This window comes from Pelodiscus sinensis, chromosome 2, assembly GCF_052426305.1.
Source record: "Pelodiscus sinensis isolate ZL-2025 chromosome 2, ASM5242630v1, whole genome shotgun sequence".
Classification (NCBI taxonomy): Eukaryota; Metazoa; Chordata; order Testudines; family Trionychidae; genus Pelodiscus; species Pelodiscus sinensis.
The window spans coordinates 134312769-134339676 of NC_143053.1; the positions used below are offsets into that span (position 1 = coordinate 134312769).

At 45.2% G+C, this 26908-nt stretch overlaps 1 protein-coding gene across 2 annotated transcripts in view; it reads right to left on the reverse strand.

Annotated features, from left to right (window-relative positions):
* Window positions 1-20486: 20486 nt before the first annotated feature.
* The window catches only part of TRIO (trio Rho guanine nucleotide exchange factor), a 414034-nt gene continuing 407612 nt past the window's right edge, over window positions 20487-26908 (reverse strand). For both annotated transcript variants that reach the window (XM_006117079.5, XM_075921462.2), the window contains exons 56-57: window positions 25517-25655; window positions 20487-22882 (exon numbers count right to left, since the gene is read on the reverse strand). In XM_006117079.5, coding sequence (XP_006117141.2) covers window positions 22340-22882; window positions 25517-25655 — 682 coding nt within the window. In that variant the 3' untranslated portion in view covers window positions 20487-22339. The remainder of the gene's footprint in view (window positions 22883-25516; window positions 25656-26908) is intronic.

Sequence of the window (26908 nt, forward strand, 5' to 3'; positions counted from 1 at the left end):
TAAGTAGTAGTTCTGCAGAAAAGGACCTGGGGGTTACAATGGATGAGAAGCTGGATATGAGTCAACAGTGTGCCCTTGTAGCCAAGAAGGCTAATGGCATATTAGGTTGCATTAAGAGGAGCATTGCCAGCAGATCCAGAGATGTCATTATTCCCCTTTATTCGGCTTTGGTGAGGCCGCATCTGGAGTATTGTGTCCAGTTCTGGGCCCCCCACTACAAAAAGGATGTGGACGCATTGGAGAGGGTCCAGCAGAGGGCAACCAAAATGATTAGGGGGTGGGAGCATATGACTTATGAGCAGAGGCTGAGGGTTTGGGTCTGTTTAGTCTGCAGAAGCGAAGAGTGAGGGGGGATTTGATAGCAGCCTTCAACTTCCTGAAGGGAGGTTCCAAAGAGGATGGAGAGAGGCTGTTCTCAGTAGTGAGAGATGGCAGAACAAGGAGCAATGGTCTCAAGTTGTGGTGGGAGAGGTCCAGGTTGGATATTAGGAAAAACTATTTCACTAGGAGGGTGGTGAAGCACTGGAATGGGTTACCTAGGGAAGTAGTGGAGTCTCCATCCCTAGAGGTGTTTAAGTCCTGGCCGGGTTGATTTAGATGGGATTGGTCCTGCCTAGAACAGGGGGCTGGACTTGATGACCTTTTGAGGTCTCTTCCAGTTCTATGATTCTATGACTATGAAAAATAGAAATTCTCTTTATTGAACAAAACTCGGGGAAACTGGGAAAAGGAGGTGGGAGAGGGGAAGAGAGAGGATGGGAGAGGGGAGGGCAACTAAAATGATCAGGGGTTTGGAACAGGTCTCATATGAAGAGGGGCTAAAGAGACTGGGACTTTTCAGTTTAGAAAAGAGGAGACTGAGGGGGGATATGATAGAGGTCTATAAAAGCATGAGTGGTGTGGAGAGGGTGCATAAAGAAAAGTTCTTCATTAGTTCCCATAATAGAAGGACTAGAGGACACCAAATGAAATGAATGGGTAGCAGGCTTCAAACTAATAACAGAAAGTAGTTCTTCACAAAGCAAATAGTCAACCTGTGGAACTCCTTGCTGCAGGAGGCTGTGAAGGCTAGAACTAGAACAGAGTTTAAAGAGAAGTTAGATAAAGTCATGGAGGTTGGGTTCATGGAGTTGTATTAGCCAGGGGGTAGAAATGGTGTCCCTGGCCTCTGTTTGTGGAAGGCTGGAGATGGATGGCACAAGACAAATGGCTTGGTCATTGTTTCGGTCCATCCCCTCCAGGGTCCCTAGTGTTGGCCACTGTCGGCAGACAGGCTACTGGGCTAGATGGACCTTTGGTCTGACCCAGTATGGACATTCTAAGCTCAGGGCTCAGGGTCCGGGGTCTCAGTGGACCACCTTGATTTTCATGCCAACCTGCTCCTGGGTGGCCAGGCTGGCAGCTCTCCTGCCCTAGACGGCCACTTTCCTGTGCCTGGTGCGGAGGTCGTGGATGAGGTCCACGATCTCCGCACTAGACCAGGCGGGCGCCCGCCTCTTGTGGACCCGGGCAGGCTCCCGGGAGCCGCCAGCCTGGTACCAGGAAGAGGCGGAGGGCTGGGTGACAGCGGGTAACTGGTTCGTGCTGTGCCAGGTGCAGGGTCTGCTGGCTGGGTGCTGGCAGGTTTGCACCTGGCACGGGCACCGTAGCCAGCCCGTGCCCCTTTAAGGACTCTGGGGCTGGGAGGGGGGCAGACGAGTTTCCCTGGTGGTGCTCAGAGTGGCCACCAGGGAAAGCTGGGGAGGGCTAGCCTCCCACTAGTTCGAATTAAGGGGCTACACACCCCTTAATTCGAACTAGTAAGTTCGAACTAGGCTTAGTCCTCATAGAAGGAGGTTTACCTAGTTCGAACTAAGCGCTCCGCTAGTTCGAATTAAGTTCGAACTAGCGGTTTGTATGTGTAGCGCCTATCAAAGTTAATTCGAACTAACGGCTGTTAGTTCGAATTAACTTTGTAGTGTAGACATACCCTAATAGAGTAGCTGTGTTAGTCTGATCTTGCTAAAACAAAAGGAAAAACTATGTAGCACTTTAAAGACTAACAAGATGGTTTAATAGGTGATGAGCTTTCGTGGGCCAGACCCACTTCCTCAGATCATATTCTGGAAGAGAATTGGCATGACCATATATACCAAAGGAATACAATGAAAAAAGTGAACACATTATTAAACTGACAAATCAGATTTAGTACAGAAGGTGGGGTGAGGGGGGGGGGGGAAGGGAGGGAAGGAACATAGCTAGAAAGAATGATTCTGTAATTAAAGTATTGGACCTGGAACCAGCAGAACTGACTTCTGTATTCCGGGCTCTGCAACATAGTTCCTATGTAAGTCACTTTACCACAAGCAAACAAGGTGGGCAAAAATACCTCCCTAGCTCAACTCAAAGGTATAATTAGGGGATGCTTGTGAGGCACTCTGATGTCATGGGGGTTGAAAGCTCATAAATAGGGCCCAATACTCCCAAATACCCATAATCTTCTATAATGTTCTGTGAAGAGTACCCTCAGCGTTCTTTAAAATTCTACATCCCCTTTTAGTTAGAGACTCTCACTGTGAATTTTCAGGGCAGATAAAAGCTTTTCCCCAAAGTTCAGGAGAAGGGCAGGATCTAGTTTAGAGCTATCTCCACTTTCACTATTGCTATACTACACTTCTGAGATTTCATAGGAGGTAAACTACTCAAAACTGGTCAGTCTCATAATCAAGGCCCTGTTCAATCCCAGAAAGTGGGATTAAGTATCAGAGGGGCAGTCGTGTTAGTCTGAATCAGCATAAACAATGAGAAATCCTGTGGCATTTTATAGACTAACAGATTTATTGAAGCATAAGCTTTCGTAGGCAAAGACCCACTTTGTCAGATGTGAAAGTGGGATTGATTCTGCAAAATACTTGGTCTCTGTGGCACTCCAGCGCAGCAAATGGAGATTCAGCAACTGGTTCAAGTCAATCCCATTATGGATGCTTTTATTAAAATAATTATCAGCATGAACAATGTAATCAGTAAATTAGGCCTGGTGTTATTTATTTTGCTATTTTTTTAAATGACACAGTCACCACATTTGTGGATTTCAATGTTCTGCAGATTTTAGTACCGACAATGCAATTGCATGGTAGAAATTGCCAGAGAAAAGATGTGGCAGAAACAGAGGTAAGAGACCATCCATTGCAGCCTTGTTTTTCTGTGGAGGAAGGAAGTATTCAACATACATTGGAGACAGCAGAAAATCGATGAGGAACTGAACATATAACTATCATGTCTGCTATTATTAGATGCTTAGCTTTAAAAGAAGGGGGAAATTCATGGTATGGTCAATTCTGTTGCTGAATGTTAATGATGATAAATAAAACTTCCCATTCTTAAACACATTCCAAAAGCTGGATCTGTAGGAAGTTCCTGCCAACCACTCCATTTAGTATAAATTATTGACTAAAACTGCAAATAATACCAGTTACTCCCAAATACGCTGGAACTTCTTTCTGGAAGTTGTACTGCACAGCACTGCTGAATTTGTTGCTGTGCATGTGCATTGCTGATGTTGTTGCTACTGGGGTTACTGTGCCATGAACTGACCATGACAGCTGAAACACTGAGGAGCAGAATTTTGTTTCTTGTACTGGTGTACATGTGCTCATTTAGCTAAATTATAGGAGCTGCTCTTAGGTTGTTAGAGTCAGTCCTGGCTCTGCTGCACCTCATGTGCCAGTCTGACACTAAGCACAAGAACAAGTTTTTAAATTTGGTGAGTGACATATAGTAATAGTGGTAGGGAGGAAAGATAGTGTTTTCCTGTACAGATAATATTGCCAGAAGATGGACTTTGGCCTTCAGGGGTGTGTGTGTGTGTGTGAGAGAGAGAGAGACAGACACACACAGAGAAAACACTCAGCAATAAAATAATTTAGTCCCCTTAAGCAAACACAACAATCTGGTACAAAGGCAAATGTGTAAATGTTAAGTGATCTAACTGCCACTACATGGGACAGTGAACCACACCCAGGAGATGTGTGGGTTACATAAACAACAAAAATGAAATGTTAATTTAATTTAAAGTCACAGAATGTCAAATGCAAATAATTAAAGTGAAATATAACCAGCCCTGGACTGTCAAGCAAATAAAAGGCAGGAAATGTGAAAATTAAGATTGCATGCCTAACTTTCATTCTGATCCCCTGCACATACATACTGCAAATGTTTAGTCATGTGATCACACTTTTAAAAATACTTTTTGCTACAAACTTCTTGCATGTGTATTTCAGCTAACTTCATGGAATTAAAGATGCCCATAATGCATATGTGCGAGAGGATGCTGCTTTCAACTTTGACTTGTGCATTTCCTGGCTTTCTATTGCCAGACATTAACATTGCATTGATATAATCTTTACTATTATATTCGGAGGGGTTTTGAAAGGAGAAAAGTGAAACCATGGCTGGAGGAGTGGCAGACTCTCTGCAAGGAGAAGGAGAAAGACACTCCCCACATTCCCCTCGCACACCAGAGGCTGGTGGAGCCCAGGCTAGTAGATTTTGTCTGCTTCAGCCCTGTGGGGAGGTGGCCGGGAGACTGGAGTACCAGAGTGGGCTCTCCAATGCTGGGGGAGAGGGAGCCCTGAGCCTCAGGGGCTAGACCCAGGCCTTAGGTTCCCCACCCCCTGAAATAAAAGCTATGACACTGCTGCAGTTGACAAGGCAAAGACGACTGTTGTCTCTGTTGACCAAGCACTATGATAGCTTTGTTGAGCAGACTCGACCATCATAATGCCAACAGCCATCAAACAAACTGTATATTAAGGGTTTCTTTATAAATGGTTTATAACTGGCCTCTTGTGGCTTGGAAAATTTCTCTTGAAGTTTCACATTCAGACAATATGTAACTGATTTTAGCCCTCTGCAAAATATGGATGCTGGGCAGCTGAAGCTCTGAGACCGCTTGAAAAAAATCTCAGCCTACAGTGAGTGTGTGAATTCACACTAGCGGGGAACCTGCTAGCGCAGTGTTTCTCAACCCTTAGGGGTATGTGAAAGAAGTCTGGGGGGTTCATCAACACACGTGCCTGTCAAATTGAATGTTCAAGCCCAGACGTTAACAGCTGCTCTGTGCAGGCACCTCGGTGCCTGGAGGGAGAAGCATGTGGCTGCAGCAGCTGTGGTGACAGTTTTGGTGAAACCCAGGTATGGGGTTGGGGGTGGGGGCTGGGGGTGCCTGGCTCTGCAGCAGTGGCATAGCAAGGGAAATTGGGGGGCAGTTGCCCTCGGGTGCCATGCTAGGGTGGGGCTGGGCTGAGAGCGCACAGCCCCACGCAGCAAGCCCGGCACTGGCCGGCCACTTGCTCCTTAGGGCTGGGAGGCGGGAGCGGGCTCTTAAAAGGTCTGCTGGAAGCCCAGCACCCCTGGCTTGGGAGCCACTGCTGTCCCCACTGCGCAGTTCAGTGGCCGGACTGGACAGGACCAGGGCTGGGAGCTGGCGGAGCAGAGGCTGGATCTCGCCCCCTGCCTGGGTTTCAAGAGGTGGAGGGCAAGGCGGGGGCTGGCTGGCTGCTGCCCCATGCGGCACTGGTGGCATCTCTGGTGGGCTCCCTGTGTCCCTCTGTTGCCCGTGTGCTTTTGGATGGGCACCAGCCCCAGCCCACTACACCCAGGTGCTGCCCTCACCGCTCATTGGAGCAAGGCTGAGTGGCTCTGTGGAATAGCAGGCGCAGGCCTGAGTCAGGAACCCCAGCTCTGGCCGGCATGGGAGGAACAGCCCACGAAGCACTGCCTGCCCCCTGGGACTAGTTCCCCTGGGACCCAGAGCCCCTGCCAGTCTGCAGAGCCCCTCCATGTGCCCAACTGCTCTGCTCCTTCCCTGCAGGTGGCTCTGGGTCGCCATGTCAGAATTCTAGTTTGTGTGCCCAAACTTGCTAGTTTGAGGGATGCAATTTTGGGTAACCAAGTTTTGAGTCCATGTAATATTTTTGATCTGATAGTATTGTGCACAGATCAGTTACTGCTGATAGATAACTTACATTTTTAGTGTAAATACATATCACTCTGCGGGAGGGAAAGGGCATTGGGTTACTATGTGGTGACGTTTGATGAGTGTTTGAATTTTGCAATTTTTAAACTGAAGGGTTAAAATGGACCAATTTCTTGTGAAAAGAAAGAATAAAACTGCAGATCTGGAAGAAGGTAATACACAGGAAGCCATGTCAGAAACATTTTAGGTGGGAAAACTTGTAGTGAAAAAAACACGCTTCAGTGGTGGAAGTGGAAATTCTTCTGAGATAAGCAAAACACGCAGTTACAATTCTGAATATCTTAAATTTGGGTTAACTACAAACAGAAGTGTACCCCCTTTGCCACTTTGCATGATTTACTGTGAGACTAACCACTGTATGAAACCATCTCTGTTGAAACGATACCTTAATACAAAGCATCCTGCATTAAAAGATAAATCAATTGAATATTTTACAAGAAAATGTGAAGGTATCAACATATCTAGTGCTGCTATGAAAGTGTACAGAAAAAGCTCTCAACAAGCTTCTTATGAAATCGCACAAATGATAGCAAAAACAAAGAAACCACGTACCACTACTGTGAAGCTTGTTATTCCGGCTTCTATCAGAATTGCTGAAATTATGTTTAGTGAAAAAGAAGTAATCAAAATTAAAAATATCCCACATTCGAACGATACAATAAGAAGAATTGACGAGAAAGCAGAAGACATAATAAAACAAATTACTGAAAATTTTTTTTGAAGAAACAGTTCACTTTACAACTCGATGAATCAACAGATATTTCCAATTGTGCACAATTAATGGTATTTGTCAGATACACTGATGACGAAGATGAAAAAGGAATAAGTGAGCAAATATACTGCTGTAAAGAATTTGACACAAACAATGGAGGAAGAACTTTTTAACTTGTTAAATGAACAGTTTTTGAAACATGGATTATCATACACAGTGGTGCATATCTGTGTGTGCAGACAGAGCAACAGCAATGATAGGTCAACAAAATGGTCTTATTGCTTGATTAAAAACTATAAACTCTTCAGTAAAGTGGACTCATGATATTCACAGAGAAGCATTAGCTTCAAAACAACTGAATAAAGATTTAAACTCTGTGCTAGAGATTGCAGTGAAGACAATTAACCTCATAAAATTGCAGGCTCTAAATTCATGTCTTTTTCGATCATTGTGCCGTGCTATTGGATCTGAACATATTACTGTATTACTTGATTCCAATATTCAATGGTTGTCACGTGGAAGATTGTTCAACTGTCTATTTGAGCTAAAGGCTGAAGTTGCAGTTTCTCATAGAAATCAAATCTGAGTTAGTACAATATTTTCAAGACGAACTATGGATTTTCAGATTAGCCTATCTTTGTGACATATTTTATAAAATCAATAACTTGAACCTACAGTTAAAATGATTTAATACAAATTATCTTAATCTTGCACGATAAAGTACAAGCATTCAAGAAAAAAAATAGCATTTTGGAAAAATAATGCTTTATCTGGAAATTTTGTGTCATTTCAATATCTTTTGGAATTTTGTGTGGAAAATGTAATTATTTTGGATGAATATGTCAAAACATCAATAAAGGAACATTTGACAAATTTGGAATTAAATTTTGAACAGTATTTTCTGAGCTTTGAAGAAGCTGAACACAAGCAGAAGTTTTGGATTTTAAATCCATTTTTTTGACAATGCTATTGAGAAAGCAGGGATTTCAGAAGAAATGAAGGAGCAACTTTTTGAGCGTTCTACTGCTAGTGTACTAAAGATGCAAAGCATGGGACTTGGCAACGTTCCAGTGTTCTGGCAGAAAATGAAAGGTGAATATAAACAACTGAATAACATGGCTCTCACAGAACTCCTCCCATTTGCATCAACCTATTTATGTGAGGCAAGTTTTTCAGCTATGACTGAATTAAAAACGAAATTAAGCAATCGTGTCTCCAGAAAATTATTTAATTGTGGTCCTCAGCAGTTTGAAATGACAGCAGGTCTGGAAATTTGATTTCATCCCAACAAGCTCAAATTTTGCTTTAAATTTATTATATTTTTTCTTGTAATTTTATTGATCACTGTTCATTGATGTTTGTCTAAAAATATACACATATGTATGAATAAAAAATTGGACTTATTTTATATTAATCTAATTTTTTTTATTTATCCTTTTTGTGCAATCGTAAGTAAGATGGCAAGTTTATTGGCTATAGGGCAATTTCTTCCAACCAATCAGTTATGATTAAGTTGTTTAAACAAATGTGTTGCAATGGTGGGAAAAAATTGTGCATGTCTGAAAATTGTAGGTACTTGGGGTACTTATAATTTATTTATTTATTTAACAAAGGGGCACTTTATAAAAAAAAGGTTGAGAAACACTGTGCTATAGCATTTGCACACCGTTCTCTGGGGGGACTCTGTACTGCCAGGTTTACACTCTGAGGTCATTTATCTTGTCTGGAACAGCATCACCACCACTGGCAGGCTGAGAAATGACAACAGTGATTGTAGGCATCAGGCCAAATGCTTGCTGGATTGCCCAAAATAGGAGGGCAGAGTGGAAGGGGATGGAGAGTGAGAGAAGCCAGTGGATATGGATCCTTGCCAATGGGTCCTGCAGATTTCTCTGTACATGGCAGTCAAGCATCCTATTGGACCGCTGAGATGGAATAAACTAGGTGAAGGTGTATGCATAGCTGTGGGTGGTGGGAGTGAGTGAATGCTCAGTGAGACATTTAAAATGAAAATTGTAAACGTTTTGTGTTCTGCAGGGCTCACCCTTGCACTGCTCCAAGTGTGGCCCCGTGGAGGTGTGTGCACAGGGAAGCAACAGGGTGGGAATGTTGCCGGGAAGGAGAGAAAATCTTATTTGTTTTACCTTCTTGTTATCTGTTTTATCCTGGAAGTGCTGGCAGGCTGCAGGCAATCTCCCCTATCATTGAATTCAGGTAATTCTGAGGCCTATTACTACGGTGGGCCATCAGTCTAAACTACACAACTTGAGCTGTATGACTAATGTAGCTGAAGTCAATGTAGTTAAATCTACTTAAGGTGGTAGCTTCATTGTGGTAAGACAACTCCCCTTACTCTTCTCGTTCTGGTTGAGAGGAGTCGACAGGAGAGCACTTGGCAATCAATGTATTGTGTCTATATGATAAATCAACCCATACTGGATCAATTGCTGCCCATCAGTCCAGTGGCTAGTGAAGAGATGCCTGTAGCTTCATAGACTTCAAGGTCAGACAGGATCAACATGATCATCTATTTTGACCTCCTGTACATTGCTGGCCACAGACTCTCATTCACCCACTCCTATAATAGGCCCCTGATCTCTGGCTGAGTTACTGAAAGTTCTCAAATCAGGGTTTAAAAAATTCCTTTAAATGTAATTATTTTCTAAACTGGAATGGCACCATTTATCTGGATCAACTCTTATGCTCTGTGTTCCCACCATTCTTTTAGGCAAAACTATGAGAATAAGAGACAGGACATATGACATTAACACAATTTCTCTCTTACACTGTGACCTAGTCAGATAAAGGGAACCACTGTTTACATTGTTCACAGCTTCCCCAATTACCACCCCGATATCATTATCTCATAGACACTAACCTCTCTCCCTCCCTCCACCCCCCCTTCTAAAATCGGATTTGTCAATTTTATATGTGTTCTCTTTTTTTTGATTGTAGCCCTTTGGTATATATCAGGGGTTCCCAAACTTTTTGATACGGGGACAAGTAAATCCTTTCACGAACTTTTGGAGAACCAGTAATGTTCTTTGCATATTCAGTAATCAAATGATGAATATTCATATAAGTTGTTTCTGGTCCTCCCAAAACCCCCAGTGCCAGCTTTAGCAAAGCTTTTGATATGGTCACCCACAGTATTCTTGCCAGCGAGTTAAGGAATATGGATTGGATAAATGGACTGTAAGACAGACAGAAAGCTGGTTAGACCAGGGTTTCCCAAACATTTTACTTTAGTTGGAACCCTTTTTTTTTTCAGTTCTGCTTTTTGCAGCCCAAAAATATAAACACATAAAAAACAAACTGAGAAAATACCAGACATATAACATGTCTGGTATTTTCTCATTAGACAAGTTGTATTATTATTAGATGTATCAGTTTGTAGTTTTGAACTGCCTGGCTGGTAAATGTGCTCAGGCTGCATGAGTGTGTCTACCAGCCAGACAGTTCACAACTACTCGACGGGATGTGTGTGTGGGAGGACAATAGAATTCCCGGGCCGGACTAAATCATGCTTTGTGCTTTGCGGGGGAGAGAGGGGAACGGGGGCAGCGCCCCAAGATCTACATATGACCAGGTCAGTCCCACTCCCCGCAGGCCAATTCATTCCTCCCACCTGCTCCCCTTGCTGCGCCTCTGGCCAGCTCCACTTCCCCCAACCCCCTCCCAGGCAGCCAGTTCTCCCCCGCTTCTCCTCTCAATCTCCCTTGGCCAGCCCCGCTGCCCGCGTCCAGCCCTCCTTCCGGCGGCTGCTTCTCTCCTCCCCCCCCCATCTTCCCCAGCCAGCTCCCTGCCCCCAACCTCGCACCCCCCGGCAGCCCTGCTTCCACCGGCCTCCCAGTCTCCCCAGCCTGCCCCGATTCCCCCGTCCAGTGCTGCTTCCAGTGGCCAGCTCTCCCCTCCTTCTCACCCCAGAATCCCCTGGCACCTTCCCTTAGCCCTGCACCCTCCTGATGCCTCCCCCTTCCCTCACTGCCTCTGCCCCCTTTGCCCTCTTTTTCCCTAATACCCACCCCCTCACCACTCTCTGCCCCATTCCCCTCTGTGCCCTCTCACATGACTTGCTCCATTCTGGCCTTCCTCATGCCCACCCCTTCTTTCAAGCCTTCTCCCAGCACCTCCCCCTCCAGCCCCTAAGGCCCTTCCCCTCTCCTCTCCCCTCCTCTTCTCTCCCAGCATCACCCTGTCCCCCCTCCCACTGACACCTCCCCTCCTGCCCTTTCCCCATTGTCTGCACTTGGCCCCCTGGCATTTGTCTCTCTCTCCTGCACCCCTGTCCTTTGGTGCCGCTGTCGCTGCCGCCTCCTCGCCTCTGCCCAAGCCCGTTCCCTACCTTCTGCCTTCCACATTGCGGGGCTGGAGGCCGCGCTCAGGCCCTGGAGGCAGCTTGGTCCAGCCACGTGCCTCCGAAGAGTTTTAAAATCATAGAATCATAGGACTGGAAGGGACCTCGAGAGGTCATCGAGTCCAGCCCCCCACCCTCAAGGCAGGACCAAGCTCCGTCTACACCATCCCTGACAGATGTCTATCTAACCTGTTCTTAAATATCTCCAGAGAGGGAGATTCCACCACCTCCCTTGGCAATTTATTCCAATATTTGACCACCCTGACAGTTAGGAATTTTTTCCTAATGTCCAATCTAAACCTCCCCTGCTACACTTTAAGCCCATTACTCCTTGTCCTGTCCTCAGAAACCAAGAGGAACAAATTTTCTCCTTCCTCCTTGTGACACCCTTTTAGATAATGAAAACCGCTATCATGTCCCCCCTTAATCTTCTTTTTTCCAAACTAAACAAGCCCAGTTCATGAAGCCTGGCTTCAAAGGTCATGTTCTCTAGACCTTTAATCATTCTTGTCGCTCTTCTCTGTACCCTTTCCAATTTCTTCACATCTTTCTTGAAATGTGGCGCCCAGAACTGGACACAGTACTCCAGCTGAGGCCTAACTAGTGCAGAGTAGAGCGGCAGAATGACTTCACGAGTTTTGCTTACAACACACCTGTTGATACAACCTAGAATCATATTTGCTTTTTTTGCAACAGCATCACACTGTTGACTCATATTCAACTTGTGGTCCACTATGACCCCTAGATCCCTTTCTGCCATGCTCCTTCCTAGACAGTCGCTTCCCATCTTGTATGTATGGAACTGATTGTTCCTTCCTAAGTGGAGCACTTTGCATTTCTCTTTATTAAACCTCATCCTGTTTACCTCTGACCATTTCTCTAACTTGCTAAGGTCATTTTGAATTATGTCCCTATCCTCCAAAGAAGTTGCAACCCCACCCATGACATCATATTACACCCAGGTGTCCTCCCCGCCCACATGCAACACCGCACCCGGGCAGCAGCAGGCGGTGAGGAGGAGCCGCGCACGGCAGGGACGCTCTGGGGGCAGGGTGGGAGGACGTGCGCGGAGGGTGGGGCCTTTGCCCGCTCCAGGCAGAGCCAGGGGAGAGACCCAACTCCACATATTGGTGGAGCAGGGCCCCCGGCTCTGTAACTCGCCGGCACTTCTGGGTTCAGGGGCGCGGGGCTGAATCGGCCTAAGGCCGGCCCTGCTGGCAGCCACCAGCCATGCTGAGGCCCAGTATTTTTTTCCCGTGGCCTGGTACCGGGCCACAGCCCATAGTTTGGGAAACACTGGTAAATATGGTCATGCCAATTTTCTTCCACAATTTGATCTGAGGAAGTGGGTCTGGCCCACAAAAGCTCATCATCTAATAAACCATCTTGTTAGTCTTTAAAGTGCTACATAGTCCTGTATTTAGTTTCATCAAGACCAGACTAACACGGCTACATCTCTATTGCTATTCTGAGAGAATTAAAAATATACCTGGATAGAGTCAGTAACATGTTAAACAGCTTTTCTTTCATAGTTTGATGTGGATGAAACATTGGCCACCAAGAAAACTGCTTTATGCTCCCCAGAAATGGAAAATAGAACCATACATGCTGTAGCTTATTCATACAGACACTCTTTCTGTACAACTCTTTAGAAAATTATGATCTTTAATAATAATGACATTATATTCCACAGTGCGTGAGTGGGTTCCTCTCATTCAAACCATATCAAGTCTGAGTGGATTTTAAAAAAAGCCTCCCTCCTCACAAAATGCTGACCCCAGACTTCATTCTTTAAACAAAACAAGATCTACAAACAGAAATATTGAGTTGGCTGGGAGATGCAAAGCAGATGCAGAGTGTTAGCTCAGCAGGGAGCAAAGTTCCATGCACAGTGGGAGTGATGGAAACCAGAATTACTATTTGTCACTAAACCGTCACTAGAGAAGCGACAGACTGAAATGTGGGGAAAGGTAATAGCCCTTTCTTACAGATGCAGCCCAATTGCCTCAGTACTGAGTACACAGTTCTGCTCCCAGTTACCCCCAGGTGAATTTGTTCAGTGGAGCATATCGCCTGCACTTCAGTGGAATTGTTCTTAATTTATATCAGCCCAGGATTTGGCCCACGGTGTCTACTGAAAAGTAGAGAGTATTGCAGCCAGTGTTCTTTTAAACAGCTGGTTGTGGGCTTTTTAATTTTGTTTTTTTTCTCCACACAAAAACAGATGGAGTTTTCCACAGAAAATTCCCATTCTTTCAACTGATTTTTAGTTTGTGTCTCCTTGATGTGGAGGCCTCATTGCTGAGACCTCTCACAGCCCTGGTCTACACTAGGGAGTTATTTCAAAGTAACTCCTCTTATTTCAAAATAACAAGCTACCAGTCCCATCCACACTACCAAGCCCATGTGGGTGTCCGGTAGCCTGGGCAGGGGAAGGCTTTGCCTGCTAGAGGCATTCTGGGGGTTGAGTTTTGCCACCCCCAGCACCTGCTCTGGGGCTGGGAAGGCTCAGGCTGTGTGGCCTCCTCCCTCCCTACTGCTCAGACGGGGGGCGGCGGGGCACGCATGCGCTCACCCTTCCTTTCTTTTCCCCTCCCTGGGGAGGAGGGAAGGGGCTCAGCAGAGGGAGTGGGGCTGTAGGTAGGACTGGGGGTCTGCCTTCCTATGCCCCTTCCTATGTCCCCAGGCCATGGGTGTAGAGAGTTTCCCCTGGGATGTCTGTGCCCCTGCACGGAAGTGTCTGCTGTCTGGGCAACAGGTGCCCTTGCTCGAAACACACTGACATTGTCTGAACCGAGACCTTCGGTGTTGGCTCACATTAGGGCGGGGCTTTATGCACCATGTCTCCTGGGATGACTGCCCTTCTCAGTGTTCTTCACGGCTGGGCCAGCTGCGAGCATGGCGCATCCACCACCTTCCATGCCAGCCTGGCAACTCCATGGGACCTGCCGGAGGAAGTGAACTCGGGAAGACCTGCTGTGGGGCCAGTTGGCCTGCCTTGTTCAAGGGCTCGACGAGGAGCACTAGGAGTGAGCTGCTGACCGATAGCAGGGGAAGCCCATGTGGGACACGTCTCAGGTTGCCTGACCAAGCAGCCACAGGAAGTGTCTGCCCTCCTGGTGCCCTCTACGGAGTGCTTCTGGGGCTTTAAATCCATTGCAAGCTCCAATCAGTGTGTTACTTTGGGAGTGATTATTTTGAAATAATTTCCTAGTGTAGACATGCCCACAGGCAGCACAGGGGTCTGACTCTTTTTCCTGTTGGCAATGTCTTCCATTATATCTCCATGCATTTTCTAGCCATGCTTAGCACCTGGCGAACATCCTACAAGCTGACATCCTCCTCCTTTGCTTGCCGAGGCAGAGATGTGCAATCCTCCTCACCTCTCCCTACCAGCTCAAAAGCTCATGGCAGTCCCTTCCCAGCCTCACCATCACAGCACAGGGGGCAGCTCCCTATGGCCGGTCAGGCTGTGCTACTCATTTCTAGTCAGTACAAATAGAATCAGCCAAGAGTTACACTGCAGGGAGCCGCAAGGAGAGCTTGGATAAATGAGCTAGGTACCAGGTAGTCGTAAAATCCCAAACCAAATACGTGAATACCTGTGGATCCTGGTGCCCAAAGAGATCTGACTGAGCAGACCTTGCCAGACTTCATGTGGGGCCCTGGAAGACTGTTAGGGCCCAAACATGGAGTGCCTGTGTGCGTCCATGGGAATGGGGGGAGGGGAGAAATCAGAGCTTTTACTTTGTACTTACTGGCATTTGGGAGGGCTATGGGGAGAGCTGCTGACATTGCCAACCACCCCAGAATACAGCAAGAGTTTGCCCATACAGTGTTCTCGAGCCTCTTCTGTGCGATCTCTCCTCCCCTTTCTATTAAAAAAGGTGGGAAGAGCAGGGTGAGTCCTGTTTTCTGGTTGCTGCTCCCAGGTTGAGAACCCCTGCTGGCAACCTTTCATTGGGCACTCCCTGTCTTAGCTGCAGTACAACAGGTTCATTCAGAAGTCATGCCAGTACCATTTACCTAAGGAAGTGGTGCTCAACCTTTTTTAATTCACGACCCCCAGGGGAAAAACAAAAAAAAGGCGCCAGGAACATTTTGTTGTGGCCTCTTTAATTTTAAGTGCCAGTCTGCTCTCCTGCCACTCCCCCCGCGCGTATGTCGGATGCCAAGCCAGGAAAACAAAATGGCAGGTTGCACCCTGGAACATGGCTTCACCAACACGTCTGGTCTGGAAAAATGCAGAATTCTATACCTCCATGGCTACCCCTGTACTCCACCCTAGACAAGTTAATAATGAATGTCAAGAATAAAAGTTATTCTGGAGCTCTCATTGCTCTACAGACACAGGAAGGAGATGTGGGAATTAGATCACTTCCTGGCTCCCTTCGATCACCAGTTCAACCACTTCCACAACCGACAGAAGTTCAAAATGGAGTTCCTTCTATTTTGGCACTTACTCACAAAACAGTAGCAGCTGACTTCTAATCAATACCATTGCTGCTTTCCCCTGGCATTGACTTCCCATTAAGCACACTCACCCAGCGCCACATCATCCGACACGTACCACATCGCAGCACGATACCCTGCTTGGTACAATGTCACCCACTAGGAAAGTTGTTGTCTGGCTGCCTCTCCGATGGACTGCCATATGGGATGTGCTGGCTGCAGTGCCTGACCTCCCACAGCCAGCTGTTTTTGTCACCTCCTTCCTATGCTTGTGCACACCAGCACCTCTCTCTGCACCACCTTCATCTAATGGGTTCACAATGCTATTTTTTCCATCTCTGCCCTCTCGGGTTATGGTGTCTCATGATAATCTGTAGTAGACAAACCAGGAGCATCCTTTGCCTCTCTCAGAAGCATATTGTACCACCAGCAGGGCTTGTGCAGCTACCTGAAACTCTGCTTCGTCTCTGCTCACCCGGAATGGAACTGGACACACTGGATCCACTCGGACAGCAGAGGCAGGGTAACACTCAGTACTGGCACAACAGGATCTAGGAAAACTGGCTACAACTATGAACAGCAGCTTCAGCTTTTAATATGATGCTGTGACTAAGCTGGCATTGGACAATGGAAGTAGACAATATGACAATTGGACTGGAAGTGGACAATATGACAATTGATGCACTATCTAGACGTGTCTATTTCCACCCACGGGTAAGGCTATGTGATAACTCACCCTGGCAGTCAGGACAGTTTCCAGGCAATAGTGTAGAGCAGGATGGTGGAAGGCAAGACTGACTAGCATGCCCAATTCAGTGGTCCCCCTGCCTAGGACTGGGAGGGCATGGCTCCTATGGAGTTTTCTTCAGATCCCCCTGCACCTCATTACAAAAATGTTCAAATCTTTAGAGATGTATGTAGCCCACAGGCACAGGCTCAATGTACTCAGTAAAGTCATGGAAGGTCCCACAAGCTTCCAAATCCTGCTCAGAAAGCAACGGCACCCCACTCTATGTCATGCCAATTCCTCTCGTCAAAATATATCTAGAGGTTCTACCTACAGCCAGAGGTCGGTGCAGCACCTACACAAAAATGCAACCCCTGAATTGCACCCTTTTCCATAGCCACTGCCCCCCCCATCCTATCCTGCAAGGCTCCTTCCCTCCCCATAGAATCATAGAATACTAGGTACTAGGACTGGAAGGGACCTCGAGAGATCGAGTCCAGTCCCCTGCCCTCATGGCAGGACCAAGTACTGTCTAGACCCATGGTCCCCAACACGGTGCCTTTCTCGGCGCCCGCCAAGTGCTCAGGGCTGGCTTGGCCCCAGGCACGTGGCGCATGCGCGGTGCTGGAGCCGGCCCCGGGCGCGTGGCGCACTGTGAGCGCCGGCCCCGGGGGCGCCGCGGATTCACTCCCCGTGGCATGGGGGAGGGGGGGAGAAAGTGCTAGCGCCGCCCCGGGCACGCGGCGCTTGGGGGAGAGAGCGCCGGCCCTGGAATGCGGCTATGGGGGGCGCCCCCCCGGGCGCCCGGCGGGCGAACGGCCACGCCCCCTGGCGCCCGGCAATCCCAAATGGTTGGGGACCACTGGTCTAGACCATCCCTGATAGACATTTATCTAACCTGCTCTTAAATATCTCCAGAGATGGGGATTCAACAACCTCCCTGGGCAAATTATTCCAGTGTTTGACTACCCTGACAGGTAGGAACTTTTTCCTAATGTCCAACCTAAGCCTCCCTTGCTGCAGTTTAAGCCCATTGCTTCTTGTTCTATTCCCAGAGGCCAAGATGAACAAGTTTTCTCCCTCCTCATGACACCCTCTTAGATATTTGAAAACTGCTATTGGGTCCCCCCTCAGTCTTCTCTTTTCTAAACTAAACAAACCCAATTCCTTCAGCCTTCCGTCATAGGTCATGTTCTCTAGACATTTAATCATTCTCATTGCTCTTCTCTGGATCCTCTCCAATTTTTCCACATTTTTCTTGAAATGCAGTGCCCAGAACTGAACACAATACTCCAACTGAGGCCTAACCAGTGCAGAGTAGAGTGGAAGAATGACTTCTCGTGTCTCGCTCACAACACACCTGTTAATGCATCCCAGAATCATGTCACATCCTAGAGCATTGCCCTAGACCAGCATTTCTCAAACTGGGGTCTGTAAGAGAACTCCACAGAGGAGCAAAGGGGTAGTTGATCACTGCCCCTCCAATCAACTCCTCCGCCTCCCTCCTGCATGCCTCTTCCCCAGTGTGCAGGAGGCGTTGGGAGCGGGGGAGGAATGAAGACAGGGTATGCATGGGGGAGAGGGCAGGAAGAAAAGGGACAGGAGAAGCCGGGGGGGAGGGGGTTTGGGCAATGGGGGAAGGGGTGGAGTGAGGGTGGGACCCGGGGCTGAGGAAGATTGGGAGTCTGCGAAAAATTTTAAATCAAAATGCGTGTCCTTGAGTTGCTACAATTTGAAAACCACTGCCCTAGACTACAAGGTCCATATTAGCTGCTCTCATCCAAGCTCTTTCGCCTTTTTCTCTTAGCCAGGTTGCAGTGCTATTTCCGGGTACATTGTGTGCAAATCAGCCAATGAGTGCTAGTGTCTAAGTGACTTAACTTGCTCCACAGGTCTCGTTGTGCTACTTTGGGGGCAAAGGTCCATCTACACTGTAATCAGAGGTATGACAGCAACAAGTGCAGTCACACCCAACCTAGTTTTACCCTAGCTTGTTCTACACTAGTAGTGAAAGTGCAGCAGCATGCACTTGAATTCAGGGACTTGGGCTTGTGCAGGCCCTGCTGCCTTGCCTTCCTAGCTATTATTTGAGCTACCTAGATCACATGTACACATGCCACACTCACACCTCTGTCTGCAAAGTGGAAACCCTCCAAAACTTGGGTCGATGTGAGCACATCTGAAAATTCCCATTGAATCGCCCTAAACAACTGTCTTGAAGTGCTCAGCCTTCAGAGCGCACAGGGGAGTCACTGGGGTACAAACGAACATTCTCTTTGTAAAGCCTGAGCATCTAAGCTTTTGCGGAGATCCAGGGCAGGGTGTGCGCACCCCCAGTAACATTTGGAGGTCTTTGCCACTAATGTTATTTTAAAGGAATGTGTTTTTGTCACTGACCCCGACCAAGTGAGTAAAGTCTACATCTGCTCTCTTTGGGTCAACCCTCTGCCCCACTGGGGTATATTGCCAGGCCTCCTTCCTGTTCCAGATCAACAAGCAGAGAGCTTGAGTGTTTATAATAGAAACAGGCTGAGATGGAGACTCATCCCAGGCAATTTGACCTTTCAGATAGATCTCTTTGAATATCCTGCATATTTATTTCTGGGATTTCCATGGCAAGCTGGGTGTGGGGGGGAAGGGAAGTGTGTACAGGGAAGACAGAGAAACTGGGTTTTGAAGCTGGACAGTAGCCAATCCTGCAAATCACGAATGCAATGCATTAACATGCAGAAGTGCCATATATGGAGTTCATGACCTTTCAATTTACCCGTGAATTGCAAATAAGGTAAGGATAGGAGCAAAAGAAGAGGTAGAATTGTACATATTCAAAAGGTTTATACCTGCATCCCTTGAAGGATTTAGAATAATGGTGGGCAACCTGCGGCCCATTGGGGTTCTATGTGCAGGCCACAAGACATTTTGTTGATCACTGCCCATGCACAGGGATGCCAAATTCCGCTGGTTTCTGTCCCTGTTGTTTTTCCCTACCGGCATTGCTAAAGTGACACACATGTAAAGCAAGGGCACGTGAACCAAGGTGTGTGCTGACTGCGCACAACATTGACTGTGAAAGCCATGTGCTCCCTCTGCATCTGAAGTGCTGCTACAATTCCATTGGCACCACCTACAAATTTTAGGTATGTAAGTGCAGCTAGCAAAACTATCCTACCCTGAAGCTTCAGGGAGTAGCCGAGTTAGTCTGTACAGGATAAACTTAAACAACGAATAGTCTGGTAGCACTTTAGAGACTAACACAACATGTAGATGGTATGACGACGACTCTAGTCATCTGAAGAAGTGGGCTGTGCCCACGAAAGCTCAGGATACCATATGCATGTTTTGTTAGTCTATAAAGTGCTACCAGACCAGCTGTTATTTTTTAAATTTATCCTATCCCGGGAAGCCATCTTGGTGAGAACAGTATTGCAACCAACTGATGAAGGATAGTCACTCAAGTGGGGTCACTTACTAGCCTCAGTTGCCTATCACAGATCTAGATGGAGTTATATCAGCAACAATTAAACCATCCTTGGATGAAAATGGCTTTTCTTCATTGGTAGTGTGCTCCAGATTAATGCTATAGAGTGCTCAGGCTCCCCATGGACAGGGGTTACTGCCGCTCCATGCTGCTGTCTCTATCAGAAGCAGTAGTGTAGGGCGGCAGGTTGGAGCCAGTCTGTGTGGGGAGCTGATTCAGAGGCAGTAGTGTGAAGTGGCAGGGTCTCCCCAGGAGTGGGTCCAGGAGTGTACTAGCTGGCAGCCCCGCTCCTGGGTAGTATTTTAGTAACCATGTAATCAATAAAAATGTTGCAACTACACAATTACTAAAATACAAAACAGTCCATTTTTATATGATTTTACTCCTTTGGTTGCTTGATATATTGGAAATGTGGCCCTTAATTGGGTGAAATCTGGCTGCAAGACTTGTATTCATATTTGCTCTAGCTATATAAAATGCAGTGACAGGCAGGTCTCAGAAAGGTAGCTAATCCAATTATCTCATAAGAAGACTAGAATACCCCCAAACACTCAATACCTACAAGTAAAGGGCAAATGGTATTTTGTGGGGCATATTCCTAGCCTTTAAAATAATGGTACAGTCACTAGGCAATTTAAATCTAATGCTGTAACAAAGAACTATGTCATAGCTTCAGTGCAAAGCACCACTAAAATATAGCAAGGCCTAGATCACAAGGTTTTAAAACAAGAGAGATCAGACAAGTATGTCAAATATGTTTAATTTTTTTTTAAAATAACTGATGGTAAAATAAAGTATTTACATCACATCATACTGTTTAAACATATCACTGTACAAAGAAATATACATGCAAAATAAAAGTAAAAATTTAACTGAAATAATAGAAGAAAATAACACATGAATAAGATGTTATGAGGTTGGTAAGAAGACACATCCAGTCTTTAATTCATTTTTCTTTTAAAAAGTTTCTGTACAACTTTACAAAACAAAAAATCAACAAAAAGGAATAAATAGAAAACAATGGAAGTGGCAAAGTTTAAAACTATCCAAAGCCAGTTTATGGCTTAAGACTCATATCTAACTAGTGTGGGTTGGAGGCTTAATTTCCTTATTTAAAACAGGCATTTTGTACAGAGAAACATAGATGTCAATACATCCATGTCAAATCTGTGATAACCAGAAAGCCAAACTCTGTCTTTTTAAATATGTTAATATTACCTTAATCTAAAAAACAGTACATAAGACAGTTACATTACATCAGGTCACATGACCACTACTGCTTGAATTTATTTCTTTGCCAAAGAGAGAAAAAAAATCATTCAATTATTGTACAGAAAACAGTAAATGCAGATTTGAAAATTCTAAAAACTAGTAAATGTTGAGATTGGTTTGGGAAAGTAATACTTTGGCATTTTGAATAATGTAATAATATTTTTTTTTAAATGTCACCCTATTTCTTATCCAGTTTGTGATTCTGGTTATGAATACCTAACTTATTTATTTACAATCCTTAAAACTCACTAGGTTCTTTTCTAAGTTTTATGCTAAAATCTGATAATTAAACTAATGACAGTATGATACAATATCCCCTCCCTCACCCACCCAGAAACTCCAAACACACAAACAAAACCATAAAGCTCGCCATACTAAGAATGTGCTTTTTCTATATATTTATTACAGTTACAACAGAGGTCTTCATAAATAGTTGCATAAAATGTTAAAGCCACAACATTGCACATGATATGAAATAAAACAAAATTCCAAATGAGTGCATTTACAGTATTTTCATCCTGCTGTACACTGCTCGACAATAAGATTGGCAGGCTGGGCACCAACCCAAAGTCCTTTTCGAATAGGACAGCAAGGGCTGACCTGAACTGAAGACCCGCACAGTGGTATACCACCATTTAGGGAGGAGGGAGAGGGAGAGAAAAATTACAGACTGAAGGCAGGTAACAGTCTATATACAAGTAAGGCCTACATTTTATCAGAGCAAAATGATTCATTCTATTTTATGCAAAAATTTTGAGGTTGGATGCACTTAAAAGCAGAGTCTGATCTCAGTGCACTGCTATGTGAGATATATACAGGTGAGGCAACTGGAAAGCTCTAGGACCAAATGAAAAAATGGACATCAATGGAGGCCATATCAATGGGCAGCCAATTTGGTGAGTCTTCTCCAGGTGTGATTTGGTATTTGTCCATGTCTGTTTGTCAATCCCAGTGCTTTGAACATAGGCATTTATTTCCTCAAACAAATCTTGAAAATGGTAAGTTCATTTGCAAAATTCTATTAGTTTTTTTTAAAAAAAGTGTTTTTTTGCAGAAACCTGAATAAAACACTGTTACTGTAATACTCTTGACTGTCTTTCACAGAGTACAATGCTATAGGCCTCCACCTCAGCATAGTTTGCATTGCTAGTCCCAAGTACTACTATGTGCAGGGTTACTTGGAATGCATTTTCACACGAACATTCTAGCAGCTGATTGGCTCTGTTTTAGTCTCCAAAATTCAAGTCAACAGCTGATTGGCAGGAGATTTCCATCTCCAGTAGGATTGGCAGGTGAAAGAGAATGAGAGAGAATTTCAAGTGAGGTCAAACTCTTGGCAAGAGCCTGCTCTGTAAGAAGTTTTTAATGCTACGAATGGGTCGAACATCATTCTGGTGTTTTCGCCGCTCAATGAACGAAGTCAGTCTGGATATGTCAATGCTGTCAACATTTTTGCTATTCCCCAGCTGCAGCCATTGCTCTTGAAGGACCAATGCTGCAGAAGGACGCTTAGCTGGGTCATCCTGAAGTAGAAAACATACAAAATCTTTGGCCTTTTGGCTAACTCCTTTGAAGTAGTCATCTGGGAAACTAAAGTCTAAGCGGCAAATATTCAGGCAAGTTTCCTCTACACTTTCATCCAGGAAAGGAGAGACGCCACTAAGAAGGACATATGTGAGCACTCCGATGCTCCAAACATCTGAGGTTAGTGAGACAGGATTTCCGAGGATAATTTCAGGAGCTGCAAACTCTGGGTTCCCAAGTAACTGGTGGATATAATAGGTGGTATTAAGCTGGACGGCATCTCCAAAGTCAGCCAGTTTTATTGTTGGTTTAGCTGAACTCTGATCCACCAGAATGTTTTCAGGCTATAAAATACAAAGAGGAAAATCATATTCATCTTTCAAATAAGTCTGGCACACGTCTAAAGCCTTAGTCTACTCCTTTCCAACCAGCACAGGCAGTTGAGGGGCACAGCAAAGATTTACAAGCGCAGTGGATTATCAGGGCTAGCTCCACAAAGTTCCCATATGGTTCTCTCAAGCTCCTCAAAGTTTGCAAAGAATTCTGCAACAGTCTGCAGCATCCTGGAAGATGTGATCATTGAGTTTTAGGTTCTCGCAGAGTCATGACACAGGAAACACAGTCCTGCTCAGTTGGCAACAATTCACTTCACAATAAGAGTTCTGCAGAGACCCACAGAAAACTGGAACTCTGTAAACCTGCAGTTTGAAGACCCAACAACTTTTCGCTAATAGTGTGACACAGAAAACAAAAAATAGAATATTTAGACTGGAGTAGGAAATCAAAGATTTTTTTTTTCTAACAAAGTGTCTCTTAACATGTACATGTCTGTGGCTCACCATTTATTTTACAATACAGAAGTAGCTGAACTGAACTAAAGTTTAAAATCAGGATCTCTTAGAGCAGTGTTTCTCAATCAGTGGTATGTGTACCCTTAGGGGTACTCGAGAGAAGTCTGGGGGGGGGGGAAGGTAAGTCAACACAACTGAAATTTGGAGAAAACTGAATTTTTGTTGTAAGTTTTACAGCACTTTATTCTTTGTGTACATTTTACACACAAAAATTTCATCGCCTATACAGCTACAATTAAGTTGTTTAAACACATGTTATGCAATGGTAGAAAAAAATGGTGTGTCTGAAAACTGTAGGTACTGGGGGTACTTATAATTTTTTTTTTTTTTAAAAAGGAGTACTTTATAAAAAAAGGTTGAGAAACACTGTCTTACAGCTTCACTGTGGAAGCCACAGGAACTGTTACAAGCAACTCCTAAAAGCTGCTGAGGGGAAGTAGAATGTTTATTTTGTTTTGAACTAGAGAAAAGTTACTGACCTATAACTGGATTTCAAGTAGACGCCCCACTCTGGAATTCAGCTATGCACAGGGTGGCCAACAGACTTTGTCAGGCCCCAAGTAAGAATGACAGAGAGGGCGTAAAGGGGGGACAGAGAGAGTGAGCGTGAGTGTGTTCTGAGCCTCCAGAAGGGCAGGACTTTGGACAGAAGGGACGGGGCCGGGACTAGCCTCTCCCAGCCAAGCCAGCTTTTCAGTGCCACCTGGCATGGGCCACCTGGGGCTCTGGTGGCAGGGATCGCCAGGCCCTTTTAAAATTGTTGGCCCCAGGGCAGTTGCCCCTCCCCTCTCCGGTTAACAGGTCAGAAAAAACACTTTCTGAGCCCACAACAACTGTAGATCAAGTCAAAGCGACGAGGAGTCCTGTGGCACCTTATAGACTTATATTTCATTTTAATATGAAAACAGCAATGGTTTATATTTATATATGCTGATTTTAACATTTAAAAAGCATTTTCAAGTTAAATGATCCTTATCTGTACAAACAGCATCAATTTGTGAACCCTGGCTACTATTACCAAATAGAAGTTTAATTTTATTTTTCTTGAAATCAAATGATAAATTCTATTTCCCCTGGGATTAATCAGTCTTCATTAATCATGTAGCACCCTTCAGAGATTACTATTCTAAAGCACACTTAGGAAGGGGGCCTCTACAGAAGGAAAAGCAGTGTTTTAACCAGATGAAAGAAATCCAATACATGCATCTGACGAAGTGGGTCTTTGCCCACGAAAGCTTATGCTCCTACACTTCAGTTAGTCTATAAGGTGCCACAGGACTCCTCATTGCTTTTGCAGATTCAGACTAACACGGTTACCCCTCTGATGCAGATCAAGTCAATTTTTTAAATTAATGTTTTTGAAGATGATGGGAAATTTGGGGCATGAGGGTTTTGCCTTTTTTATCTTCTTCTTTTCATATCAAGAATGAAATCTGCAGAATTGAGTCCAAAGCCTTTTACTGCCTAAAAGATTCTGCAGGCACAGAGGATCTCCTGGCATCAGTTTTCCCCATCTAAACTGAGACTGGCTAGGAGAAAGGGCCAGTAACAAGCCTCAAATCCATCTTGAAACCTTCAAGGCTTTTTCCACCAAAATGGATCAGATACAAACATCATATCCCAGAGGGATGGAACAAGGATGCAGCAGATGCCCTTCACCCACACACCGCAAAGTATAAAACACAGAAATGGAGAATTTGGAGCCATAAGAGCAGCAATGTTTTAACCAAATTTACACAACAGATTCTGCTGTTTCAAATTATCTCTATAGCAAGCTCCCCAGACAAAAACAAGCAAACAAATCAATAGTGCATGTTAAAAGTCTAACAATTTGTTACCACGTACAGAGAAAGAGATCTTAACAAAGGTGAACATGAACAGCCATCAAACCAAGCTGGAAGACACAATGGCATTTGAGATTTTTTTTAAAGGCTGAAAATAACTTAAGGTACATGGGGGGCAAGTCCCACCACTTCCTATAACCTAGGATGGAGCATTGCATGGCTTAAAGTAAAGGGGTTGCATGGCTCTCAATGGCCAGAACTTTCTATGTCTGGAGTATGCAGCTGTCACCTAGAAAAGGCAATCTGTTCTGGTAACATTCCAGGTGTAACTTTGGCTCCTCACCTTTAGGTCCAGATGTGCTATTCTGCAGTTGTGAAGATACTGTACAGCTTCCAGAATCTCTCCCAGATACAGCCTGATTTTCCCTTCAGTGAGGTTTCCCCATTGCACAACACAGTCTAGAAAGCGACCCTGATCAGCCCTATTGAATATAAAGGTGCATTTCATTGTAATATGAAAACAGCAATGGTTTATATTTATATATGCTGATTTTAACATTTAAAAAGCATTTTCAAGTTAAATTATCCTTATCTTTACAAACAGCATCAATTTGTGAACCCTGGCTACTATTACCAAATAGAAGTTTAATTTTATTTTTCTTGAAATCAAATGATAAATTCTATTCCCCCTGGGATTAATCAGTCTTCATTAATCATGTAGCACCATTCAGAGATTACTATTCTAAAGCACACTTAGGAAGGGGGCCTCTACAGAAGGGGGCCTCTACAGAAGGAAAAGCAGTGTTTTAACCAGATGAAAGAAATACCCATAAAACTGCAAGGCTACGTCTACACTGCAGGCTTCTTGCGCAAGAACTGTTTTGCACAAGAGTTCTTACGCAAAAGGTCTTGCACAAGAGCACGTCCACACTGCCATGTGCTTTTACGCAAGAGCATCCATGGCAGAGTGGACACTCTCTTGTGCAAGAAAGCTTTGATGGCCATTTTAGCCATACGGGTTTCTTGCACAAGAAACTCCTATTGCCCATCCACACTGCCTTCTTGTGCAGGAGCTCTTGCGCAAGAGGGCTTAAATTCTTTGTGGGGAGAGGAATAACTCTTGCGCAAGAAGCCCTCTCTTCTGATGCTTTACTGTAAATTTACTTGTGCAAGAATGCGTGTGCAGTGTAGACGCTCTGCAAGTTTTTGCGCGAGAATAGCCTGCAGTGTAGACATAGCCCAAGGCTTTAGTTATTTTTAATCTGTAAGTTCATTCTATAGTGAATGTCAAAAAATTACTAGTAGAATATAGGCAGCACAAGAGCAATGATCTTGATCAGACGGCTTTATTCAACTGAAGCTATTCTGGATAGGGATGTGAATGCCTAGATGATTAGTCACCCCCACCCCCCCTCGTCTGCTGCCTCTATCAAAAAGAGGCAGCAAGGGGAGGAGGGAAAGAAATAAGGGTGCTTCAAAGTGGCAGCGCCATGTGGAGCCCAGGGCCAGATCCCAGGCTCTATGTGGTGCTGCCACTGTGAAATCCCGGGTGCAGCCTGGGGCCAGCTGGGAGTCCCTCGCTGACTCCAAGCTCCATGTGGCGCTTCTGCTTTGAAGCGCCATGCGGTGTGTGACACCAGGCTCCCTGCAGCGTTTCAAAGCGGTAGTGCCGCAGGGAACACAGGGTTAGTAGGGGACTCCCCAGTTCTGAAATGCTGCGGGGAGCACAGAGCCA